Here is a 24,397-nt window from a genome sequence, read left to right on the forward strand (position 1 = left end):
AGGGGTGGCGGTATTGCACCTAGGGCGCCGTACGGCGGCGGTGTGGGCCGTTTTGGGGTCATTTCCGCCATCGCGGACTTTGCACTTCCGCCGTGGCGTGGTGCTCGTGCCCGATGGGTCGGAATGGGCCGCACTTTGCTCCTTCGTGCAATGGCGGAAACGCTATTTACGCTGTGGCGCTCCGGTCAGTCGATTTCCGCAAGGGTCGGCCACCAGTGGGACTTGCGGGGAGCACAGGGCCTGACAAGCCTTTTGCCACATATGCCACCCTAGTTCCAGCATTCTCGGGCATCCCTTTAGTTCGGCTTTGGGCAGCCATATCCATTCTTTCAGAAAAAAATTTAACGCAGTCTGTCTCAGCAATCTGGATTCAGCTGTTGAGTCTTTGGATAGCCACCTGGCCACCTATTGTAGCCGGCTAGCCCAGAAGAAGATTTTGAAATTGGGAAGTTTTATGCCTCCCTTATCATATGTGCTCTGTAGTTTCCACAGAGCTATTCTATTTCGAGTGCTGTGCCAAATGAACCCTCTGCATATGCTTTGAAGTTGGAGGAAAACCGCTTGGGTATCAAATATGGTATGTTTCAGAAGAAGTGTATCAGCCTAGGCAGCACCACGAGTTTCAGCAAGGCCGCTCTCCCCATCATAGCTAGTGGGAGCTTAGCCCAGAATCTCATGCCGCTCTCTATGTTTGCCACTGCCTTTTCCGTATTATATTTGTGTTCATTCTCCACAGCCTGGTAGATGTCTATTCCCAGGTATCTGAAGGTGTCAGTCTCCCAGGGTATTTGTAGAGTGGGCAGGTGCTCTCGCGGAATCCCCTTATATCTCCCTAGGGAGAACATGCATGATTTTTTGGGGTTGATTGCAATAACCGAGAGTGAAGCGAACCGCTCCATTACTTCTAGCATGTATTGCAGGTTTTCCTCTGGGTATCTCGAATATAACAACATATCATCTGCATACAGAGATATTAGGTATGGCGTTCCGTTAGTAAATATCCCCACCTCTTTGTACTGTTGTTTTAAGAATATGGCTAGGGGTTCTAGTGCAAGTATGTATAGCATCGGGGACCAAGGGCACCCCTGTCTGGTGCCTCTACTAAGTTGCCATCTTTCTGCGATCACTGCCACTCGAACCCAGGTTTCCTGAAAATTACTGACCCATTACTATCGGGCCATATCTCTCCAGAATCATGGGCTGCTTTGTCAATACCCAACTGCAACAACACATTACCACAAACAACCTACTCAACTCCTACCAATCTGGTTTGACCAGGATACAGCACTGAGACCGCTAGACTTCACATCATCGATGACCTCCACAATATCACTAACAAAGGACACAGAGCACTACTCGTACTCCTCGACCTCTCTTCAGCTTTCGTCAGCATCGACCATACGATTCAACTCAACATCCTATCCCCCTAGGATGAAATTCTCAGGCACAGTCCTCGACTGGTGCACTGCCTTCCTTAAAGGACACACTTTGTCTCCATGCCCCCTTTGCGATCCGACCCTACACCAATCATGTACAGAGTCCACAAAGATTCCTCCCTGTCTCCACTCCTGTTTGACTTGTATGTTGAATTTCTTGGACTGACCCTTTCCACACACAAAATCCATGTCCACCAATATGCAGATGTCACACAAATATACTTCCAAATCACATTCCTCTCACAACTCCACATCCTCAAAAGCTGTCTCTCCACCATCGCCACCTGCATTGCCACCCACTTTCTGAAGCTCAACCCTTCCAAAACGGAAAACTTCCTCATCTGCCCTCATGACACAAACCCAAACTCACCCCTTGGCTGAAACAACTTGCCACAGACAGCCCACACATGTCTCTCTCCACACCTGTCAAATCCCTTGGCTTCACCATTGACCCCCAGCTTTCCTTCACACTCCACATAGCTGCTGTCGGTTCCATGTGTTAATATCCCCGCAAAAATATCGCCATACAAAAATATCGTCATATTTTTGCGGCAATATTAAGGAATGGACTCTGTAGGCGACACCCCCGCAGCCCCCACTCCCAAGAACCCCAAAATGTATCCCCCACAAAAATATCACCTATGGCCGTTCCAGATGACGATACAGCGATATTTTTGGTTGGGATAATATGTAGTGATACCCTGCTGTCTCCAAAATATGCAATCTACAACTCCGCCTCCTATGAAAGGTCAAACACATTCTTCCTCCCAATGACTTCCCCACTGCAGTCCAAACACTGGTTCTCTCCAAGCAGGACTTGGGCAATGCTCTCCTCACTGGACTCCCCAGCAGCTCCTCTGCCCACCTGTAAGCCATTCAAAATGCAGCAGCTAGACTCATCCTCCGCCTACCAAAACATACATTCACACATCGCCCCAGCCAACACCCAGCTCCACTGACTCCCTGTACCGCAAAGAATTGCCTTCAAAGGACTCTCAAAGCCATCAACCATGCAAACACCAGACAAGCAGCCAGCGTTTCCTACACATTCCACTCTGCAAACTAACATACACAGAAAAGCAAGCATTTATCCACTGGGCACCTAAGGCATGGAACACCTACCTATACAAGTTCCTCTCCTTCCCCCAGAAGCTCACTGTCTCTAGAGCCCTGGTTCTCTCGAAGCTGGACTACTGTAACAGCCTCTACCTAAATCTGCCTGCCTATACCCTTTGCCCTGTGCAACTCATTCAGAACAGGACTGCAAGACTTGTCCTTGGCCTCAAGCCCAGGGACCGTATCTCTCCAGGACTGAAATCATTACACTGGCTCCCAGTGGCTGCAAGGATTAAGTTCAAAACCCTCTGCATTGTCCACAAGGCCTTCTGGGGCCTTGGGCCTAAATACCTTAAACTCTCTCTTCCTAAATATCTTCTTTCCCGAGCTCTTCGCTCATCCGCCTCCAACTCCCTCAGGGTCAGCTGCTTCTCCAAGCAACGAGTTGGGGGTAGATCTCTCTCTCTGCAGCAGGGGCCTCCCTCTGGAACAGCCTTCCTGTCTCGCTGAAACTTGAGGAGAACCATCTTCGGTCCCGGAAGCACTTCAAAACCTTCCTCTTTGCCTCAGCTTTCTCTCCCCCTCTCCACTGCTAAAATCACTGAACCTGCACTCAATCTGCAACTGGGCCACTCACCGATCACGGTCCTTGGCCCAGCCACTCTTCCCTGCACTGCCGCCCTGGCTACCCCTGCACTGCGGGACTGTCTCTGTGTCCCTACAGCCCCTCCTACCGGCACTTACCCTGCACTTGCCACTAGCTGGCCCTTATTATTTATCTTGTATTCTACTAACCCTGTACTGCACTTTCCCCTCTCCCTTTCCCTTCTACCCTTGCACTTGCGCGATGTGAATGACACCTGGCCTAGTAGTATCGTTGTCTGTCTCCCCTTGCTCCCCACCCCCCTCGCCTCGTCGCGCCTTGAAACACTTGTGTATAGGCACGTTACAAATGCCATATCATATCATATCTGCACCCTCCATCACCACGTTCAGAAAGAGCCTCAAGATATTCCTGTTTCCCCACATATAACCCTGCCCCTCCATCTTCCCTGCTATCACTTGTCTAAGCTTTCAAACCTACCCTGAAAACATTTTATAACGTCTGTTTCACCGCCCAACTTTTTAACTTCTGAACCTTGTAAGGTGTTCCGAGACCCTCTGGGTACGGCCAACGCTGAACACATTTCTAAAAAATAAAATGAAATAGCCTTCCCTCTGCCCACTTTACCACAAACAGCAAAAGGAAGTATGTCTCTTAACAGTGCCTATTTCATCTTTATGACTGGAATCACTAGTGTTTAGTAGAAGTGTGAAAGTTGAGTAATCCGTTTTGCTGCTTCTCATACTTATTCTCCTGTGGGGCAGAATTAACTTCATCACATCAGCACCAGAGTAAAGGAAACACTATTACTTGGAAATGGTGATCTAATGGCTGGGCTCTGGACCATGAGGAGCGGGATCGGGAGGGTAGGCCAAATCCCGACCTGTAGTGGGATGCCTGCCATGGTGTATGCCAGAGGCTGTCCTACTGCAGAGGCAGGGTGATGGAGTTGGGGAGCCCCAGTCTCTGAGCCCAATGAGTGTGCATTGTATATGTCTGCTAGTAACGCTTCCCCTTCCATAGTGCCAATCAGCCTCGTTTCTGCCCAGAATGACAATGCATTACATACCGTAAAAGCATTTCTGATGGTTCTATCTGCTTAGATTCACATGCTGTGCATAGTCTGACATCCAGTGGTCACTGCGGAGTATTGCATTTTGTTTTTCGTAGTCGAAAAGGGGACGTCGACAAGGCCTGTCTGTAACACTATCCCTATAATGACATGCAGGGTACCCACAATCCCTCATGCGTCGAGGTCCCTCTGTTTGTATTTTTTCTGCCCTGAGGGAGCCTATTAGACGTGAGTGAGTACAGAAAAGAGAGATATAGAAGAAGTCTATGTTCCTTCCATCCGAGCGGGGAGGAAGGGTGGGCGCATGTGAATCTAAGCAGATACATCCATCAGAAATGCTTTTACGGTAAGTAATGCATTGTCTTCTGATGTTTGTTAATCTGCTTAGAATCACATGCTGTGCATAGACTAGCGAGCAGTACCCGGAGTTGGAGGTGGGTTGTGAGAAGGAACAGTGGAAAAAAGATGTCTTAATACTGCTTGTCCCATCTGGGAATCAGATCTAGAGTGGGCATCTAGACAGTAGTGTTTTGTAAAGATGTGAACAGAACTCCAGGTTGCCGCTTTGCAAATAGACTCAAGAGGGACATTTGCAATGAAAGCTATGGAAGCCCCTGTGCCTCGAGTGGAGTGTGCTCTTGGCTTGAAGTGTAGTTCTCTCTTAGCAAGAGTGTAACAGAGAGTGATGCATTGTACAATCCATCTAGAAATAGTAGATTTTGAAACTGCGTCTCCTTCTCTTCCTGCTGCCACCGAGACAAAGAACTGATTAGTTTTTCTCAATGGTCTAGTTTTTTCAATATAAAACATAACGGCTCTGCGAACATCCAGTGTATGCAGGCTTTTTCCCCTAAGTTTGAAGGGTTTTGGAAGAACGTTGGCAAGTCTATGGATTGGTTGACATGGAATTTTGAGATAAATTTCGGTGCAAACCTAGGATGTGTGCACAGCACCACCTTATCCTTGTGAATTGTTACAAAGGGGTCTAGTATAGAGAGCGCTTGTAGTTCACCTACTCTCCTAATGGAGGTGATTGCTATTAGAAAAGCAGTCTTAAGAGTGAGGTCTTTAAGAGTTGCTTTGTGCATGGGCTCAAAGGGTAATCCCATGAGCCTGATTAGTACCATATTTAGGTCCCATACGGGAGCAGGATTAGCTATGGGAGAGTGGATCCTCTTCACTCCTTCCATGAAGGCTTTAATAACTGGGACCTTCCACCATGACACTTTAAGTTGGGAAGTGGTGTATGCGGAAAGTGCGGCTAAGTGGACTTTAATAGAGTTAACCACTAAGCCTGAGTCTAGTAGGTGAGTCAGGTACAGAACAATTTGTGTGGGAGAGCAGTCAACTGGGTTGATGCTCCTTCCTCTGCACCAGATGACAAATATTTTCCATTTGCTAGAATAACAGTGACAAGTGTTTGGCTTTCTAGCCTCCCTGAGAATGTCCATGCATCTTTGCGGGAGTTGTAAGTGTCCAAATTCTATGATCTCATGAGCCAGGCTGCTAAGTTCATGTTCTGAGGGCATGGATGCAGAGTTTTGCCCTTGTTTTGTGACAGCATGTTGTATGGGCAGGGAAGTTTCACTGGAGGGAATAGGACATTTCCATCAAGTGAGCGAACCATGGTTGCCGGGCCCACATAGGGGCCACCAGTATCATGGTAACTTGTTCCTGATGCATCTTGTGTACTATTTTGTTGAGAAGGGGAGTCGGGGGAAAAGCGTAAAAAATTTCCCTGACCATGGTATCGATAGACCGTTCCCCTTGGATTGGTTCTGGGGGTATCTGGAGGCGTAATCTTGGCATTGGGAGTTCTCCAGAGTTGCGAACAGATCTATTTCTGGGAATCCCCATTGTGTAAAAACGTCGAAGACGATGTCTTCGTGTAACCGCAATTCGTACTCAAATGGTAGAGGGAAGTCTCTGCTGAGTTCGTCTGCTAGCAGATTGAATTCCGCTGGTACATGTTGTGACAGTAGGAACATGTTGTGTCTGAGAGCCCACTTCCAGATGTTCTGGGCCAGCTTGGACAGTCCTGGAGAGTGAGTTCCCCCCTGCTTGTTGATGTAATACATGGCTGTGGTTCTGTCTGTGAGAGCCATTACTGTCTTCCCTTGTAGGTGAGCCTGGAAGGCTTTCAATGCTTTGAAAACAGCTAGTAGCACCAGTAGGTTTATGTGCTTGGACGCTACGCTCGGAGTCCAGACTACGTGAGCAGTCTGATGGTATAGGTGAGCTCCCCATCCTGTGAGTGATGTGTCTGTGGTTAGAGTGGCTTCCACTGCAGGGGTGGCAAATGTTTTTCCTATTAACAGGTTTTCCTTCGACCACCACCGTAGCGAGAGAGCCAAGGTCTGCGAGACCACCACTAGATCGTTCCATTGTCTGCTGGCCTGACACCACTGGCTGTTGAGCCACTCTTGCATTGGGCGCATGCGCAGGAGCGCGTGAGGTACCAAATAAATACATGACGCCATCTTTCCTAGCAAGCGCATTGCTTTGCGTACCGTTACCTCTCGACCGGCTACATATTGAGGGATTTGAAACAGCATGTTTTGGACCCTCTCGTTGGAGGGGAAGACGAGGCCGTCCTTTGTTCGAATTAGAGCCCCTAGGAATTGTTTGATCTGGCTGGGTGCTAAGCTGGACTTCTTCTCATTGATGGAGAAGCCGAGGTGAAACAAAAGGTCTACAGTCTTTTGGGTATTTGAAATGCATGTTTCGTAAGAGTCCCCTGTTATGAGCCAATCGTCGAGGTAAGGGTATACCGGGATGGAGCACCTGCGCAGGTGGGCCGCTGCCACTGCCAGAACCTTTGTGAATACTCTAGGCGCTGATGCTATGCCGAAGGGTAGCACTCTGAACTGGTAGTGTTTGCCTTCTATCGTGAACCTTAGGTATTTTCTGTGCGCTGGCAACATTAAAATATGAAAGTATGCATCTTTCATGTCCAATGTTGTCATGTAATCCCCTTGAGACAACAGGGGGATTATTTCCTGTAAAGTCACCATACGAAATTTTTGAAGTTTGACAAATTTGTTCGCTGGGCGCAGATCTAATACAGGGCGCATGGTTAAATCCTTTTTGGGTACAAGGAAGTACACTGAATAAATACCTTCGGTTACATTGGATAGAGGCACGACCTCTTTAGCTCCTTTTTGTAGCAGTTGGTCCACTTCTTGTAGAAGGATGGCGCGGTGTTCCGGTGACATGCGTTGTCCCCCTGGGAGTCTGTATGTAGGGGATTTGTTGAATTCTATGCAATAGCCGCAGGCTATAGTTGATAGTACCCAGCGGTCTGATGTTATACCCTCCCATGCTGGAAGAAAGGATGTTAACCGGCCCCCGACCGGCAAAGCATGGGAGGGGACTTGAATCTTGTCATTCGGTGTTGGTGGCTTGGGAAACTCTAGGGGTAGAACCCCGACCTCTTCCCTTGCCACGGCGTTGTCATCTTTGGCTGTACTGTCCACTGGTGCCTTGGTTGGGGGACCAGTTACCTGTAGTGTATTGTTGTTGCTGCTGCTGGCGTTGGCCTCGAAAAAACCTTCGGTTGCCATAACCACGTCTATTGTGTGGCCTTGAAATTTGATCTAGTGTTTTAATAGTATCAAATTCTTTCTTTGCGTTTTCTAAAGCCTCATCTAGTGCTTTTCCAAAGAGGTTTGCATCTTCTATTGGTTTATTGATAAGAGATGCCTGCGTCTCAGGTTTAAAGCCAACATTTCGCAGCCATACATGGTGTTTTAACAGGACTCCTTGGACTAGGGAACGGCAAGCTGTTTCTGCCACATCTAGGGTGTTTTTGATAATGCTTTGGTTGACTAGGGTCCCTTCAGTCACGGAGCCAGTAGACGAGTACGTCTTAGTTACTTACCTGTAACTGTATTTCTCCAGCATTGGTATCTTTCATAGATTCACATGCTTGAATATTCCCCGTCGTCAGACTGGGAATCCTCGGTGATAAATTAAATAATAATAATTAAAAAAAAAAAAAAAAAAAAAATATATATATATATATATATATATATATATATATATATATATATATATATATATATATATATATATATATATATATATATATATATATATATATATATACACACACTGCCACCTAGCAGTGCATGTACATAGCCCATTATAGCCTATGAGCCACTTCATTGTGTAGTCCCTCCACCTCACTTTGGTCCTTTATGGCCCCAGCCAATGAGGTGGCAGGGCTTAAGCTCCGCCCCCGGCAGCCATCTTCAGATTTTGAACCGTAGAGATTACAGTATGATGGATGCCGAGCATAGGAGCAGCCTTTCAGGGGAGGCGGGCGGGCGCATGTGAATCTATGAAAGATACCAATGCTGGAGAAATACAGTTACAGGTAAGTAACTAAGACTTCTCCAGCATTGGATCTTTCATAGATTCAGATGCTTGAATAGAATACCAAGCAGTTAAAACATGCCACCATTATAAACAGATATGCATAACTACAGAAAAACATATTTCTGATCAAACCTTTACCATGCAGCAACACAACGGTTACATACTTCGGGAAAGGTGGGAAAGGAGGCTGGTCCTACCTTACACAAAGAGATGGCGGAGCACTGCCTGTCCAACTGCAGTTTCTTTGTTGGTATCTTCAGTCAGGCAGTAGTGTTTCGCGAAAGTATGCAGAGTGCTCCACGTGGCAGCTCTGCATATGTCTTTCAAGGCCACCCCTGCGTGGAATGCTGTTGACGCCGCCCTTCCTCTGGTGGAGTGCGCAGACGGCGGTCTAGTTAAAGGGTCGCCTTTCAACTGATGACAGTGGGTGATGCAGGACGATACCCAGCGTGCCAGGCTTTGTTTGGATATATGTTGGCCCTTGGTACGGCCAGAGAAGGAAATTAATAGCCGGTTTGAGGAGCGGAACTCCTTGGTTCTTTGCAAGTAAAACTTCAACACCCTAGAAACATCTAGAGAGTGTAATGTCCTTTCCGCTTCCGAAGCGTGATTCTGGAAGAAGGTTGGTAAAACAATGCGCTCAGTGAACGACATCTCCGAAAGTACCTTGGGGAGGAACTTCGGGTGAGGGCTTAAGATGACGCGGTCCTTCTGGAACAAGGTAAATGGAGGTTCCGAAGACAAAGCTTGCAACTCACTGATCCTTCTGGCCGATGTGATGGCTACCAGGAAGGATGTCTTCCAGGACAAGAATTTCATATCGCATCTATGTATGGGCTCGAAGGGAGGTTGCATGAGGGCTGTTAAGACGGTGTTGAGGCTCCAGTCCGGAACTGGTGTAGGTGTAGGCGGATAAGTACGCATCAGCCCTTTCAGGAAGATCTTGATCGCTGGTAAGGAGAGTAAGGCTTGCGTCTCCGCGGTTACTGTGTAGGCCGCTATGGCTGACAGATGGACCTTGATAGAGGACAGTGAGAGCCCTGATTTAGCCAGGTGCAACAAGTAAGGCAGAATTTGATCAACCGAGGCCGTGAGGGGATCGATCGCAGAGGTCTCGCACCATTTGGAAAACCTGGTCCATTTTCTGGTGTAGGTGAGTTGCGTGGACGGGGCTCTAGCGGCCCTGATGATATCCCAGCATTCTGATGGTAACTTTAGGTGCATCAGTTTACGCTGCTCAGGAACCATGCTTTGAGGGACAGGCTCCTCGGGTCGTGGTGGAGGACCTTGCGGTTCTGTTGTGTCAGTAGATATTGATGTGATTTGAGACGAATCGGGGTTTTGCAGGATAGATGTCTCAGCGTCGGGTACCAGACTTGCCGTGCCCAATCGGGTGCAATAAGAATCAAGGAACAATCCTGTTCTTTCACCCTGCGAAGTACCCTCGACATGAGGGGAATGGGTGGGAAGGCGTAGAGGAGCTTCCCCGACCAATCCACTGAGAAGGCGTCTCCCAGCGATTGGTGCTCGGGGTATCTTGACGCAAATCTCTTGCATTTTTTGTTGTTCCTGGTGGCGAAAAGGTCGATCTGCGGATGGCCCCATAAGGCAAATATCCGTCGGGTTTCTCTGTCGTCCAACTCCCACTCGTGTGACGCTGTGTATTCTCTGCTTAATCTGTCCGCTAGGACATTGTCTACTCCTGGAAGGTGTTCTGCCCTGATCTGTATCCCGTAGCGCAAGGCCCATGCCCATAGCTGTTGGGCTTCTTGCGACAGAATCTGAGACCTCGTGCCTCCCTGCTTGTTTGTATAGTGCATGGAGGTCGTGTTGTCTGTCTGGACCGTAAGAACTTGACCAGCTATAACCGGTTGGAAGGATTTTAGCGCCAACCTTACGGCCCTGAGCTCCAACACGTTGATGTGGAGCTGGGACTCGTGTGCCGACCAAGATCCCTTGGTTTGGAGGTCCGCAAGATGAGCGCCCCAGCCTGATAAGGAAGCGTCCGTCCGCAGCAGGAGGGTCGATGTCGGTGCTTGAAATGGCATTCCCTGTAGAAGATTCCTCGGAACGTTCCACCATCGAAGGGCCTTGTGCAACGTCGATGGAATCTGGACAATGTCTTCCCAGCATCCGAAAGCTTGTTTCCATTGGTGGTCCAGAGCTTCCTGAACCGGCCTCATGCGAAGCCTGCAGTTCGGTATGAGGAATATGCATGATGACATCATGCCCAATAGGGATTTGTAAGAGCGTACAGATGTTGTCTCTTTCTGTAGGAAGTTCGAAGTTGAGCGTAGAATCGCTGCTATTCTCTCTGTGGATGGTCTCACTCTGGGAATGCTGGAGTCGAGCTCGGCTCCCAGGAAGAGAGCTACCTTGCTGGGAACGAGGCAGGACTTCGTCTGGTTGATGGAGAAACCTAACTCTTTTAGGAGGTTGACCGTCCTCGACACTGCCGAACGAGCCTTTGCAGCTGAACTTGCCTTTATCAGCCAATCGTCCAGGTATGGAAAAACGTCCATTCCTGCTCTCCTGAGACTTGCCGCTACCGGTGCCAGGCATTTCGTGAAAACTCTTGGCGCCGATTTTAGACCGAACGGAAGCACTTGAAACTGAAAGTGGAGCCCTCCCACTGTGAACCTGAGGAACTGCCTGTGTGCTGGATGGACTGGAATGTGGAAGTATGCATCCTCCAAGTTTAAAGTGGCCAAGAAGTTGTGCTTGCTTAACCAAGGTAGCACCCCTTGTAGAGCTACCATCTTGAAAGTTATGCGCTTGATGAACTTGTTGAGAGCCCTCAGGTCCAAGATGGGCCTCCATTGACCGTTTTTCTTTCTGACGAGGAAAAATCGGGAGTAGAAACCTTTTCCCCTCTGAGAATAGGGTACTGGTTCTACTGCTGCCTTCTGGAGCAGTTTTTGCACTTCGGACATGACCTGTCTTAGCATATGCACTCTGCGGGGAGTTGGAGGCAGGGAAGGAGGTTGGTCCAGAAATTCCAAGGTGTGACCCTTTCGGATCACCTGTAACACCCATTTGTCCGATGTAATTGACCGCCAGCGCTGGAAAAACTGGCTCACCCTTCCCCCCACCGGGGCGTGGCGAAGGGGGGGGGGATTGGTCGTCAGTTCTGCTTGCCTTGCGACTTCCCTTGGGCGGAGCCACGTCTGCCTCTATGGGCGTATCTGTTGGATGACTGATACTTATTGGCTTGGTACGTGCCGCCTTGTGCTTTTTGAACATAGGAGGAACGACTGTATCCCCTGAACTTGGAAGATGAACCTCTAAAGGGACGAAAAGACCGATGGTCCTTACTTTTGTCCTTTAAAGAACTGATGGCTCTGGCTGTGTCAGTGTCTGTCTTGATTGCCTTCAAATGGTCGTCTATCTTTTTCCCAAAGAGATCTTGGCCGTCAAAAGGCATGTCTAGTATCTGCGCCTGAACTTCAGGTCTAAAGTTAGTAGCCTTCATCCAGGCCTGCCTTCTGAGCACAGTGCCGTGCGCCATCTGTCTGAAGCCTGATTCGGCCACATCAACTGCTGCGTCGATCATGTGATCCGATGTTGCTTCACCATCCGCGATTATGGATTTTGCCTCCTCCTGGAGCTCCGGTGGTAATTGTTTCGCCAAGTTAGACATGCGGAGTCAAAGCTCGCGATCGAATCTTGCGGTCATGGCCAGTGCATTACCCGCTCTGATCGTAAGTGATGCAGAAGATGATACTTTCCTGCCCATGGCTTCCAATTTACGTCTGTCCTTATCCGGTGGGGCCGACAACGGTGAGGAGGGGTTGGCGAGTTTCTTTCTGGCCGCCACTGTAATAACTGAGTCCGGTTTCGTATGACCCCTTAAACAAAGCGGTGCCGAATCCGGAGCTTTATATTTCTTTTCTGGCCTGGACACCAACGCCGGAGTCGATAAGGGCGTAGATAGGATCTTGGATCCGGAATCCCAGATGGTATCGAGGAGGGGAATTGTGGTCACTGTCCTCCTTCGTTTGTCCCTGTGCTCGTAGAGCACTGATTGCCTTTCCTCCGAAGAAACCTGAATTTTAAACAGTTCTGCGGCTTTACCTATTATGGTGTGGAAAGAGACGAGATCATCCGGTGGTGAGGCCTTGCCCGGTGAGTCTCTCCTCCTGGGCTTCTCGACGACGTAGTCATCCCAATCGTCTGGCTCCTGAGTAATTTCTCCTTCTTCTGGTTCCGAAAATTCACCAAAAGGATCCTCCTGCCAGTCTGATACCGAGATGGTGGACGGTACCATGGTGGGATCTACGTCCGGAGATCGCGGTCTGTGCGATGACTGTGGTGACGGGACTCTTGTAGGTGAAGCACTGTGGGTGCTGCTCCTCGGTCTTCGAGCAGGTGATCTCATCCGTTTTTGCGGTGTACTCCTGTAAGGAGAGCAACCCGATGTGCCTGGAATCGGGGATGACTCTCTAGGAATGGGATTAATCGGAATTTGCTTCTCCCTTTGCCGTTTGTAAAATTCTTCTACAATCCTCTGCACGGATAACATGAGCACCGGGTCATGAGGATATTCGGATTCTCCCGTGGACGGGTGCCAAGGAGGGCTGTATTGCTTCGGTAAGGGACTGATGGACTCTTCCACCACTTCCGCATCGGAGAATTCTTCCTGAAGAATTATATCCGGAAGTTCTGCCATGTGCCCCAAAGGTGAAAATTGCTGTACCAGAGGTTCAGTTACAGTATTCTTCTCAATGATATTGCTTGTAATGACAGGAGCTTCAAGAGTGAGAGGCAGTAATTCCTCTGTAACTGCCGCAATTTGCGGTGCCTCTGAAGGCGTTATGGATGATGTTATTCTCGTCGACGACTGAGATTTTCCCGTCGACGAGGGCTTCGCCGTCGACGACAGGGATTGTACCGTCGACGGAGGCTTCGCTGTCGACTGAGCTTTTCCCGTCGACGACAGAGATTGTCCCGTCGACGGAGGCTTCGCTGTCGACTGAGCTTTTCCCGTCGACGACTGAGATTTTCCCGTCGACGAGGGATTCGTCGTCGCCGACTGACCTTTTCCCGTCGACGAGGGCTTCGTTGACGAATGTGGCTTCCTGACAGCCTGAGGTGCCTCCATTTCTGAAGAGAAGTTCAGTCGACGATTTTGAGAGGAAAACAACAAGTTTTGCCACCAAGGTTAATTGGAAAGAAAGCCCCTAATATATTCCACACAAAAGTAGAAAGAATTTGAGAAAGCTCAGAGAGCTTGAGGATTCCCTGTGTCTGATAGACTGCGGTGAAAAATCTGAAGATGGCTGCCGAGGGCGGAGCTTAAGCCCTGCCACCTCATTGGCTGGGGCCATAAAGGACCAAAGTGAGGTGGAGGGACTACACAATGAAGTGGCTCATAGGCTATAATGGGCTATGTACATGCACTGCTAGGTGGCAGTGTATATATATATATATATATATATATATATATATATATATATATATATATATATATATATATATATAAAAAAAAATATTATTATTTAATTTATCATCGAGGATTCCCAGTCTGACGACGGGGAATATTCAAGCATCTGAATCTATGAAAGATCCAATGCTGGAGAAGTAGGGGTTCCGGCACCTCTTCAATGTCTTTACGTAGTTTGCACCATTGTGCATCTGCGTAACTTGCCAGCAAAGAGTTGTTGTTGGCAATTATTGCTGAAAAGGCAGCTGAGGTTGTAATTCTTTTTCCCAGGGAATATAACTTTTTGCCCTCCTTATCTGGAGGTGCCTCGCTAGTTGACAGCGGGACCCCAGCTCTCTTCCTAGTGTTAGTTACCACTAAGGAATCTGGTACAGAGTCTCCCCTGATGTATAGGGGGTCTGATGGGGAAGGGCTGAATAATTTCTCTATTCTGGGGTTGACCGCTCTTATTAGCGCAGGAGTAGATAAAGAAGGAGTAATCTGTCTTTTTACTGAGGCGAGGAGGGGAATGGTTTGGCTAACGGGGGGTTTCTCCTTAATGATCTTTTCAACAAAATCAATGTCAGGTGAAATGTCCCCGGTTTCGATTTCGAAATGTGCCGCTGCCTTGCGTAGGAGTGCATTAAAGTGGGCTGATCGTCTATGGGCGAGGCATTCCTAACAGGCGAGTCCTTTGGAGGGGACAGGTTTATGGCTCCAGGGTCTGAGGCTAGTGATGGGGATTGCCAGGGCTGTGAAGCGCCTTCCTCAGGGTCTCCTTCAAAGCCCTCATCACCCTTATCGGGGTTGTCTTCAAAAACTTCTTCCTGAAGGTTTTCTTCCCCCTCATTGGCCAAAAATTCATCTTCCTCCTGGAAGTGGGGGTCCTCTCCAGTGAGGTCATATAAATCTACCTCTTCTTGGGGTGGATCAAACAGTCTGGGATATTTGGCCCTGGGATTTTCATAAGGTCCCTCTAATGATCTTTTGGGTGTTGGAAGGTTTTGAGTTTGTATAAACCTCTCCATCCTGTCCATACAGAACTGGAGTCTCTGTAGAGTTTCTTGAGGTACCCCTGAGCAGTCAGGAGGAGGAAAGGGAGTGTCTTCCGTTAAAAAACGCTTCGACCTTTCCCATAACGTCGAAGAGAGGTTCCCCTCGCCTTCAGAAAAGCCTTCCGGTAGGCTCGGAGACCCTCTCGACGAAGCGGGAGGTTCCTGTCTCTCTTCTGGTCTTTTCAGCGTCTCTCGTGCTCTTTCTGCGGTAACCGACGTGTCTCTCAACGTCTGTCTTTGGTTATCGGTGGACACAATCCTTGCCAGGCTTTCGACGACTAACCTGTCTGTCGATGGTACCTCCGTCATCGCGGAAACAGGCGTTGCTTGCTCTTCGCCGACGGGCGCTTTCTGTCGGTGCGCGTCGTCTGGCGTTTTAGTAGTAGCGCCCTTAACATGGGATAGCCCTGTCGCAGGTCGCGTCTGCGGTTGCGAGGGGGGCTTAAGACTCTTAGGGTCTGAGGAGGCCACTGGTAGGGCCTGCGTCTCTGCTGGCGCTGAGGCTCTCTTCGTCTTCGACGAGGAAGAGCCGGGGGATGCGTGTTTGTGGGAATGTCTTCTGTGTGCGTCCTTGTCGCCGGGGTGTTCATCCCCATAAGCAGGGCGTGAGCCGAGCCTGTCGGGGCCGGGGACGGACGACGAGGAGCGTGAACGCTCCTTAGAGGGGTGTACGACTTCCGAAACGGACGTCGTGTTGTCACATTCCTCGTCACTTTCGGCGGCGGCGGGTGATGAATCGGACCTAGACATGGCGTAGGCCGCCCACATTTTGACCCTACGGTCTTTTAAAGTTTTTGGCTTAAGTAGCTGACAGGCCGCACAACCTTCCTCCTTGTGGTCGAGGGGCAAGCAACGGTTACGCCGTTTATGCTTGTCCTTCAAGGTAAATTTGCTTTTGTAGCGTGGGCAAAACCTAAAGGGTGTCCTCTCCATAGCTGAAGGACAGATAGCATGTGACAACGACCCGGAAAGAAAGAGAGGGGAAAAGGAAAGGCATTCTCGAAGAGAAAATACAATAATGTCCCACGACCCACTCTCCCTACTGTATTTTGCCGTCGAGGCCAGGCCACGTGTTTCGGCGAACGCCAGGGAACCTCCTCTGTCGAACACACCACCGTCGGAGATCTTGATCGGCGATGAACGGTCTTGTCTATACGACGTCGAAGGAGGGAAGTAATATTATAAACTATGGGCGAACAGAGGTCAAATCGAGTTGTTTTGCAATGTCTCTCGAGGAGCTCTGCGTATAGGCGACCAATAACTGGGCGGAAAAAAACAATCTGAGGGAACTCGACCCGTGAAGGATTATGGGTACACTGCACGTCACTATAGGGATAGTGTTACAGACACGTCTAGTCAACGTCCACTTTTCGACTACGAAAAACAAAATGCAATACTCCACAGTGACCACTGGATGTCGGACTATGCACAGCATGTGATTCTAAGCAGATTAACAAACATCAGAATCACTATTGTCGATTTCAGGACAGCAGCTCCCAGAAGGCATGTGTGTGCACTCCCGACACTAATGTATTAGAGAAGGCTGGACAGAGAATCTTTGCACTACTCTAGAGCCCCTCCTGAAATGTGCAGGTCACCTTTGATAATAAGGTGACCGACGCATTTCTAAAAGCAGAGCAAATAAAAACAGGCGTTTTCTCCGAGTGCCTTACATTTGCACTACTTGTTGAGAATCTGCCCATATTTACCAGTTTACAAGCCTGCTCTTGGATCTGATAAATGGAACATGTGCTACCCACACCTGTCACGTATCATCCTAGACAGATGTGGTGACACAATCACCTGAGGGACTGGCTGATAGAGATGACAGATTCACACCTGGATTGACATCCTCATAGACAATACATTTCCACAGACAGCATCACATGTGGAACCAAGTAAACATCACCTCCACCCCACATCTCAAAACACAGCTGCTCACCCTTCACACTAATACAACCATAATGCCCAGCATTTCAAACTCCCAAAAGAAAGTGATTACATGGCAGCCATCTTGAATCAGCAGCAGGCATATAAACTCTGCCCAATCCCAGCACACTGTGTTTCAACAGGTCTCTGAAGACGGACGGGCCTTTTATTTCATTTCAACCTGCAGGAAAGTCCCAGAGACTCACCTTGAATTGGCATTTTAAAACGTGAGGGTTTGTGGAAAGTGAATGCTTCTTTAGAATCATCTTCTTCGCTCTTCTTCAATCCGGGCGATCCTGCAGAAAAGAACAATAGGCCAAGTTGGGTAAATGCTTAAAACAACACAGCACCCTTGATGTGTGCAATCCCAGACAGGTCACAAAGAGGCATGAGTAAAAGGTCCTGTAAAAAATGGGTGATTTTAAGTTTTTAATGTAATCCTCACTTTTAGGTTTTGACCCCCAGTTTCATGACTTGGCAAAACAAATATACAATATCTGTGAGGGCCTAGCAGATGTTTAAACGTCATAATGAGAACTCCAAGAGGTACTGACAGAGCACATTTTATGAATCTGAAATGGTCACTAGTAGTAAACTAAAACTTCACATGAGAGGACTGCAAACAAACAAGAAATTCGGAGATAATAGTGAGTATGACTGTAAAGCACAAATAGGTTTAAGCTTTACTTGTGTGCCTAGGCTAAGTCACACAGACAAGGTACTGTATGCGAATTGCAGATACAGTCACTGTTTCTGAATTTTGACTTGAATCTTCAGTATTCATAAGACGTATTCTCGGTTTTCTGTGCCTCACAATGTAAGGTCTTTCAATCCATCATTTGTATTTATTTGTCTCATTCGCTTCCCCAGAATTCCAGTCCTTCTCACTGTCTATCGAAGATGCTGAGAGTTTGTTGGTCCACCTAGGATTGTGTCTTATCACTACTTCTGAAATCGGGCATGGCAGGGCAACAGCAATCATGCCCACACCTGATCTTCTAAAGTTCGGCCCAAATGGTGAAATTGGAAGCCATATCACCCCCACTCTATGCATGCCATGCAGTGTGCCCAAATGCTCCGCCCTGACTCTGATTTTGTGCAACATCCACCTTTAACAGTCATAGGGCCTGATTACGAGTTGGGCTGTATGCAGTAAAAGTGATGGTAACAGAATTACTTTGAACACGCCGCTGAATTAGGGGTGGGCGCTAATTGCAACGGTGGAATTAGCACCGGCGTAATTCTATGACAAGACTGGAGGCGAGCATTATGCTTCAACTTCTTTTATTACTACTCTTCAGCAGTTTCAACAAACCAATAACAAAAACACTGTATAAATGTCCAAAGTGACTTTTCTTCCTTAAAACGACAATCCCCATAGTCTCTGTAGTCCATCTCCATCCATGCTCAGCTATAACCACTTCCTGTCCCTGAGCTCCCCCTCTTCTTTTACTGCTCTTCAAGCAGATAAGTACCAACATTTCCATCTCCCTGTAAATGCTGTGTAAGATAGTTTAGCATATTTAGAGCTATAGGTCAGTATAGTGTACATTGAGAGCGTACAGCAGTCCAGGACTGAATGGTATTTGCGGGTAGGACCATAGATAAGGAGCGCCACAGCTAACGCTGGATCGAAATATGCGTGAGAATTAATTTTACAGGCCATGCATGCGTAATCATTTTATTTCGACTCAATTCGCCTCAATGTTCAGTTTGTTGCCAGCCCCCACGGCGCACTCGCCCCGTGCCGCATGACCGGCACTCCAGGGGTGGTCAGGCGCCCGCGGGGCTCACAGTGCCCTCAGACGAGGGAGAAAGAACGCCGGAGTTCTCTGGACCCCACCTTTGTGGGGGCGGAGCCGAGGCACAGAGCACCGGATCCGTGTCGCATTCACACAGCGACGCGAAGAGACAAAGGTGCCCGGCCCATGGTGAACGCTCTCACGCAGAGATTAAAGCATTGAGGTGCTAAATAAGCCTAAAAGGACTTCATTGACAGAGGAATCAGCCTTTTTCTGCATCACTGCTTGCCGCACAAGAGTCACTGCTCACACGGAGCAGCTGGCAGGCGGAGTGTACACACTTGAGCATAGAAGCTTGTGTGGTGAGCACGACCCGAGGCAATTTGCCTCCCAGATGACACAGAGCCCCAAATTAGGGCAATTTGAATAATATAGCCTAACACAAGCTTAAGCGACATACTAAATAATAAACAATAATATTGAGATTAAAGAAGAATATAAAGACTGTGAGATCCTAACTAAGACATTAATTCGGAACATATGCATAGTGAAGTGGGCGTGCATAGACACCTGCATCAGGTATTCAGGCACACACCAACCTTCCAAAAATATGTTGGAATATGAATGGAGTGAAGAGGAGCAGACGTTAGATTTGGCTGCCAGCTTCAAGTAGGTGCTGGGTAATTCACTAGTGGATGCTGTGGCTCAAGGGATTAAACCCCTACAAGAAAGGCTGGAGACCCTGAAAGCAATCCTACACCAGCCCAAAGATAGCACCATAAGGACAGAGCGCACGCTCAGTGAACCCTCTGAATCAGGGTCTAAGGGGAGTACCAAAGCACGAAAGAGGAAAGCCTCTTGTGACCCCCAGGGCCCTTCAGATGGGGCAAAAGACAAGGCCCCGGAGGTTGTCAACGCTTTTGCAAAGTTCAGGGAAGAATACTTGCAGCGTCAGGCAGTGCCGAGCCTCACGACCCCCACTCCAGGGGAAGACATTGGTGGAGAAGATGACCCAGGCTCGGAAGAAGAGCCAGTGGAAGGTGATCTGTCCTCCCACGACAGGGAAGAGACAGTGGAAGAGGATTGGGCCAAGCCCAGCGGGGGAAAGAGAACCCACAAAGAGAAGCACCTTGAGGAGGACCAAGAGGACATGTTTGATCCAGACAGCATCCGGAACCTGAGGTCTTCGGACTGGCAACCGTCCCCCAGAGTCGCACAGTACATGACCATAAGATTAAGAAAAGCCCTCGACAAGGAAGTGAGACAGCGTTTTCGCGCAGAGGGCCCAAGACCAGATCTTCCGGGTAAGGTGGCCGAGACCCCCAAGCTGGACCCCAAAATGCTTTCCTTGGTGTCCAAGACCAGTAAGGACTCCCGGAAGGGTATCGACAGGTTATGGAAGAGCAGCCAGGAAAAAGTACTGGATTTAGCTGGGCCACTAGCGCAGATCATGGACCTAGCTGAAAGAGCTAAAGATAAAGGGGAAGAAGTAGACCCCGACTCCCTAGCAGGCTGGGCACAGAGAGCAGTATGTTTGCTGAGTAACACCAACTGCGCAATTGCCTCAGAGAAGAGGAGAGGCTTGCTGCTGAAAATAGACCCCAAGCTCAGCTACCTCGCTTCGTACGAGGCAGGAGAAGAAGCAAAGTCTCCTATTCGGCGAGACCTTTAAGAAAGAAATGGGCCGTTTTGTCGGTACCTACACTTCACTGGAGAAAGCTCAAGCTTCGATCCGTAAAATATTCCCTAACAGTTTTTGCCGGGACCTGTCGCCCCAAGGGTCGTGCGGCTGGTCGAAATCAAGGAGGAAGAAAACCCCATAATCCCAGGACACAATACTGGGAGAACAGGCAGCAGGATTCCTTCTTCCCGACCAGGGGTCGTTTCCCTAGAGGGCGCAAAGGAAGAGGAACCAGCCGAGGCCAAGGATTCACACAAGGTGAGAATGATCCTTTACCCTGCGGTAGGGGGGAGGACTGGTATGTTTTGGGAAAACTGGCGCACGCTTTCCAACAATGCTTGGATATTACAAACCGTGAAGTGTCTGCAGCTAGAATTTGTAGAGCCGTCCGTACAAATGCGCAGGCCACATCAGCAGCACCTAGCACGCTCAGAGCAGAGCTGTTTAGACCACAAGCTGTCACAGCTCGCCCAAAAGAACACCATAGAGAGATGCCCGTGGACTCCCAGTTTCGTGAGCAACATGTTTCTAGTGCACAGAAAAGAGAAGGTCCGACCATTAATAAACCTGAAAGAACTAAACGGTTGAGTAGTCTACCGCCATTTCAAGATGGAAGGCATACACCAGCTCCGAGACTCCCTCAGGGAAGGAGACTGGCTGACGAGACTAGACCTGAAGGATGCTTTCCTGACGGTCCCAGTATTAGAAGAGTACAGGAGGTTCCTTGTCTTTCATTGGAAAGAGCAGTATTGGCAATTCAAGACAATGCCCTTCGGTCTTGCATCAGCTCCCTGGGCTTTTACCAAGCTGATGAAACCAGTTGCAGCGGCGATCCGAGAGAAAGGCATAAGGCTGATCATATACCTGGAAGACCGAGAGACGCTGGTTTACCAGACAAAATAGGTGCAGGATCTGCTCGAGTCTCTGGGGTTTCTGGTGAATGTGGAGAAGTCGGACACCACTCCAGCACAGAGACTAGACTTCCTGGGATTTATCCTAGACACCAGGAAAGCCACGCTAGAGCTCCCAGCACAGAAGATACGAGACATCAAAAGAGAATTCAGAGGATGTCTGCAGAAGCAGGTGGTTTCTCTCAGGGCACTAGCAAGGATAGAGGGGCTGTTTACGCATCCATTCAAGCCATATTTCCAGGGCCTTTAAACTATCGTGCGCTGCAGAGACTGAAAATAAGAAACTTGCAGCAGGGCTTGAGATATCATCAATTAGTAGCTTTGGATCAAGAATCCATAACAGAACTGGAATGGTGGTTGAAGAATATGGACGCCTGGAATGGTCGGGCCATTTTCATGGGTCAACCAGACCTGATCATAGAGTCAGATGCCAGTCGCCTGGGCTGGGGAGCTTGTTGCGGGAACCTGCAGACTGTTACGATCCCTGACCCCCTCAGGTATAACAGCCCACTGGCAGCAGTGGGGCTAAAGCCCTTCACACTGGCCCTAAGGACCTTAAAACTACACCAGAAACATACATGGAGTCAGTCCTGGCGCCCTTGGCGCCAGGCTCATTATCAGGAATAAAACAATACCAATTTTGGACCTTAATCCAATATGGAGGCCTATTACACAGCTCAGTTCTTTAGAACCAAGCCATGCGGTCTAGTGTTTTGGGTGTGGCTGGGCCTGGGACTACTTGGCCTGGAACTACTTTACCTGGGCAATTTAAACCACACCCAAACTGCAGAACATGCTTCGCGTTATTCTGCACTCTTGCAGTGTAACGCTTACCGTGTCCAGCTCCTGCTCATCTGCTTCTCCGGCGGCGCGATCCTGAAGCCCTAGATCCGGATTGCATTAATAACCTGGAAGAACAAGAACAGCATTAGCGAGCAAGAACACTTTCCTGTGAAGTAACCGGCATTGAATCCATCCTGCGCTTTGCTTACCTCGCCCATTTCCGGAGTTTGCTGCTACCTGCAAAGGTAAAGAAACAAGGACTGCATTAATAACAATTCTTACCTAGGCAAGCAGCAAGTCCTGGCAGCACCCTGCGCTTCTATTACCTCGCCCATCTCCGGGTTTCACCGCAACCTGCAAGGAAGAAGGAACAAGGTCAGCATTAACAAAGCACTTACCTGGGCAAGCAGCGCTTCGTTCTCTCATCACTTCGGAACGTCACCGCAACCTGTACAAAGAAGAGAAGAGAACACAGGTTAGCAATTAATACCAATAAACAGCGCAGAGCTCCGCGCATCAATAACTCACCGTGGTCTTCGCCATCGGCGCGGCAACTCCGAGATCGCAACCATCCCTGTGAAAACAAAAAGAGACATTTTTAGGGAACAACGTAGTGGAGCAAGATGCAGAGAAGACAGAGAAAACAGAGGGAAAGAAAGAGACAGAATAAAGACAGAAAAGACATTATAGCTCACCTGGAAGACAGCAAGCAGAGTAGGAGACACAGCCCGTCTGGACCCGACATAAGGGCACACGGACCAGTGAAGCAACTAGGTCCACGGAACGCCCGCACCAACCACGCGCCCCTGCACAGAGACGCAGGACGGAGCGTTCAACACACAAAAACATAAGACGCTACACAACGTCTGCCACATAACCTAGCAGAGAGGGGTCTGGGATAGCGCTTAGACCTCCATTCAGTAGCGTGTGGCGCCCCCGTGGATACCAGGGAGCGCAACACAGACAGAGGGGAAGTGGAGCGAAGAAGAGCTTTGCCTTCACATCAACTGCCTGGAGCTGTTAGAAGGGTCCTTCGCAATTAAGGCCTTCACGAAGGGGAAGATGAAATCATGGGTGTTGTTGAAGATGGACAACATCTCAGCTGTCCGCTACATAAACCATCTAGGCAGCACAAAGACCAGGATGCTAGCCGAAATAGCAAAGGATTTTTGGCATTTTTCCCTCCAGTCAGAGACGACAGTGACAGCGGAGTATCTGTCCGGAGCGCTGAACGTAGTGGCGGACTGGAATTAACACTACCTCACAGGCTCCAGCGATTGGAGGCTGGATCCAACAGTGTACGGACACTGGATTGCAAGAGGGGTCCATTACACATAGACCTCTTTGCATCTCGCCTCAACGCACAGACAACCGATTACTTCTGTTGGAGGCTAGATCCAGGTACACGAGGTACGGACGCCTTCCTTCAGGAATGGACAGGCGGGCCATACTACGCATTTTCCCCCTTCATGATGCTGAGCAGAGTTCTAGCGAAGTGTCATAGGGAGAGAGCAGAACTACTGTTGGTGGCACCACTGTGGAAGTCACAAGTATGGTTCCCGACGCTAATGGAGCTTTCGGTGGACGTGCTGAGAGTGCTGCCGGAAGGAGACCAACTGCTCATGGACCGAGCTGGGTCGTATCATCCTCTGAGAGTGAGAGGGACACTCCCACTCCCAGTGCAGGATGTCAGGAGACACTGGGCGCTGCCAAGCATTTCGATACAAGCTGCAGAGCTTATCGGAGAATCCTGGGCTCCTGTTACGCTCACCTGGTATCCACGGGGACGCCTGCCAGCCAGCTGGTTGCGGATTGCCTTCCTAATGGTTCCCCTGTGGTCTCGTTGTCAAGGGAATTCTACCTGGAAAATGAAGACTATGTCAGGACTGGGCGACAAAGGTAAGCAGTTTAATTCCCCCACCTCCTTATATTTCCAGCCCCTCAAGGTTCTCTTCTCACCTGGTTGCCGGAATCGGTGAGCTCTCCATCCTGCTCTCTTGGCAGGGGCGCGTTGGCTTTTGTGGGCGCTGGCGGTCCAGTTACTTCACTGACTGCGGCCCTTGTAGTGTCGTTCAGGTAGGTCTTATTGCAATTAATGGTGTCATAATTCTTGCATGCCTTTTGTCTGTTCTAATGTCTCTTTTTATCTCCTCTAGGAGCGTGGAGTGTCCACTTGTAGAACGGGATGTGCTGGTTTTCACCGGGAGATGATGGTGCGCTATAGCGCTATGATGCGGTGAGAAGGCGCTTTGCGTAGTGCAGCGATGCCTTGTCCTCACTGACTTGTGTTTTTCCCTTTTCGTAGGTCACGGAGAGTACCCAGCGC

At 49.1% G+C, this 24,397-nt stretch overlaps 1 protein-coding gene across 2 annotated transcripts in view; it reads right to left on the reverse strand.

Annotated features, from left to right (window-relative positions):
- The window catches only part of LOC138580115 (E3 ubiquitin-protein ligase TRIM39-like), a 581,904-nt gene that overhangs the window by 234,258 nt on the left and 323,249 nt on the right, over positions 1–24,397 (reverse strand). For both annotated transcript variants that reach the window (XM_069650391.1, XM_069650392.1), the window contains exon 10: positions 17,161–17,250. In XM_069650391.1, coding sequence (XP_069506492.1) covers positions 17,161–17,250 — 90 coding nt within the window. The remainder of the gene's footprint in view (positions 1–17,160; positions 17,251–24,397) is intronic.

This window comes from Ambystoma mexicanum, chromosome 3p (genome assembly GCF_040938575.1).
Source record: "Ambystoma mexicanum isolate Mex_15411 chromosome 3p, UKY_AmexF1_1, whole genome shotgun sequence".
NCBI lineage: Eukaryota > Metazoa > Chordata > Amphibia > Caudata > Ambystomatidae > Ambystoma > Ambystoma mexicanum.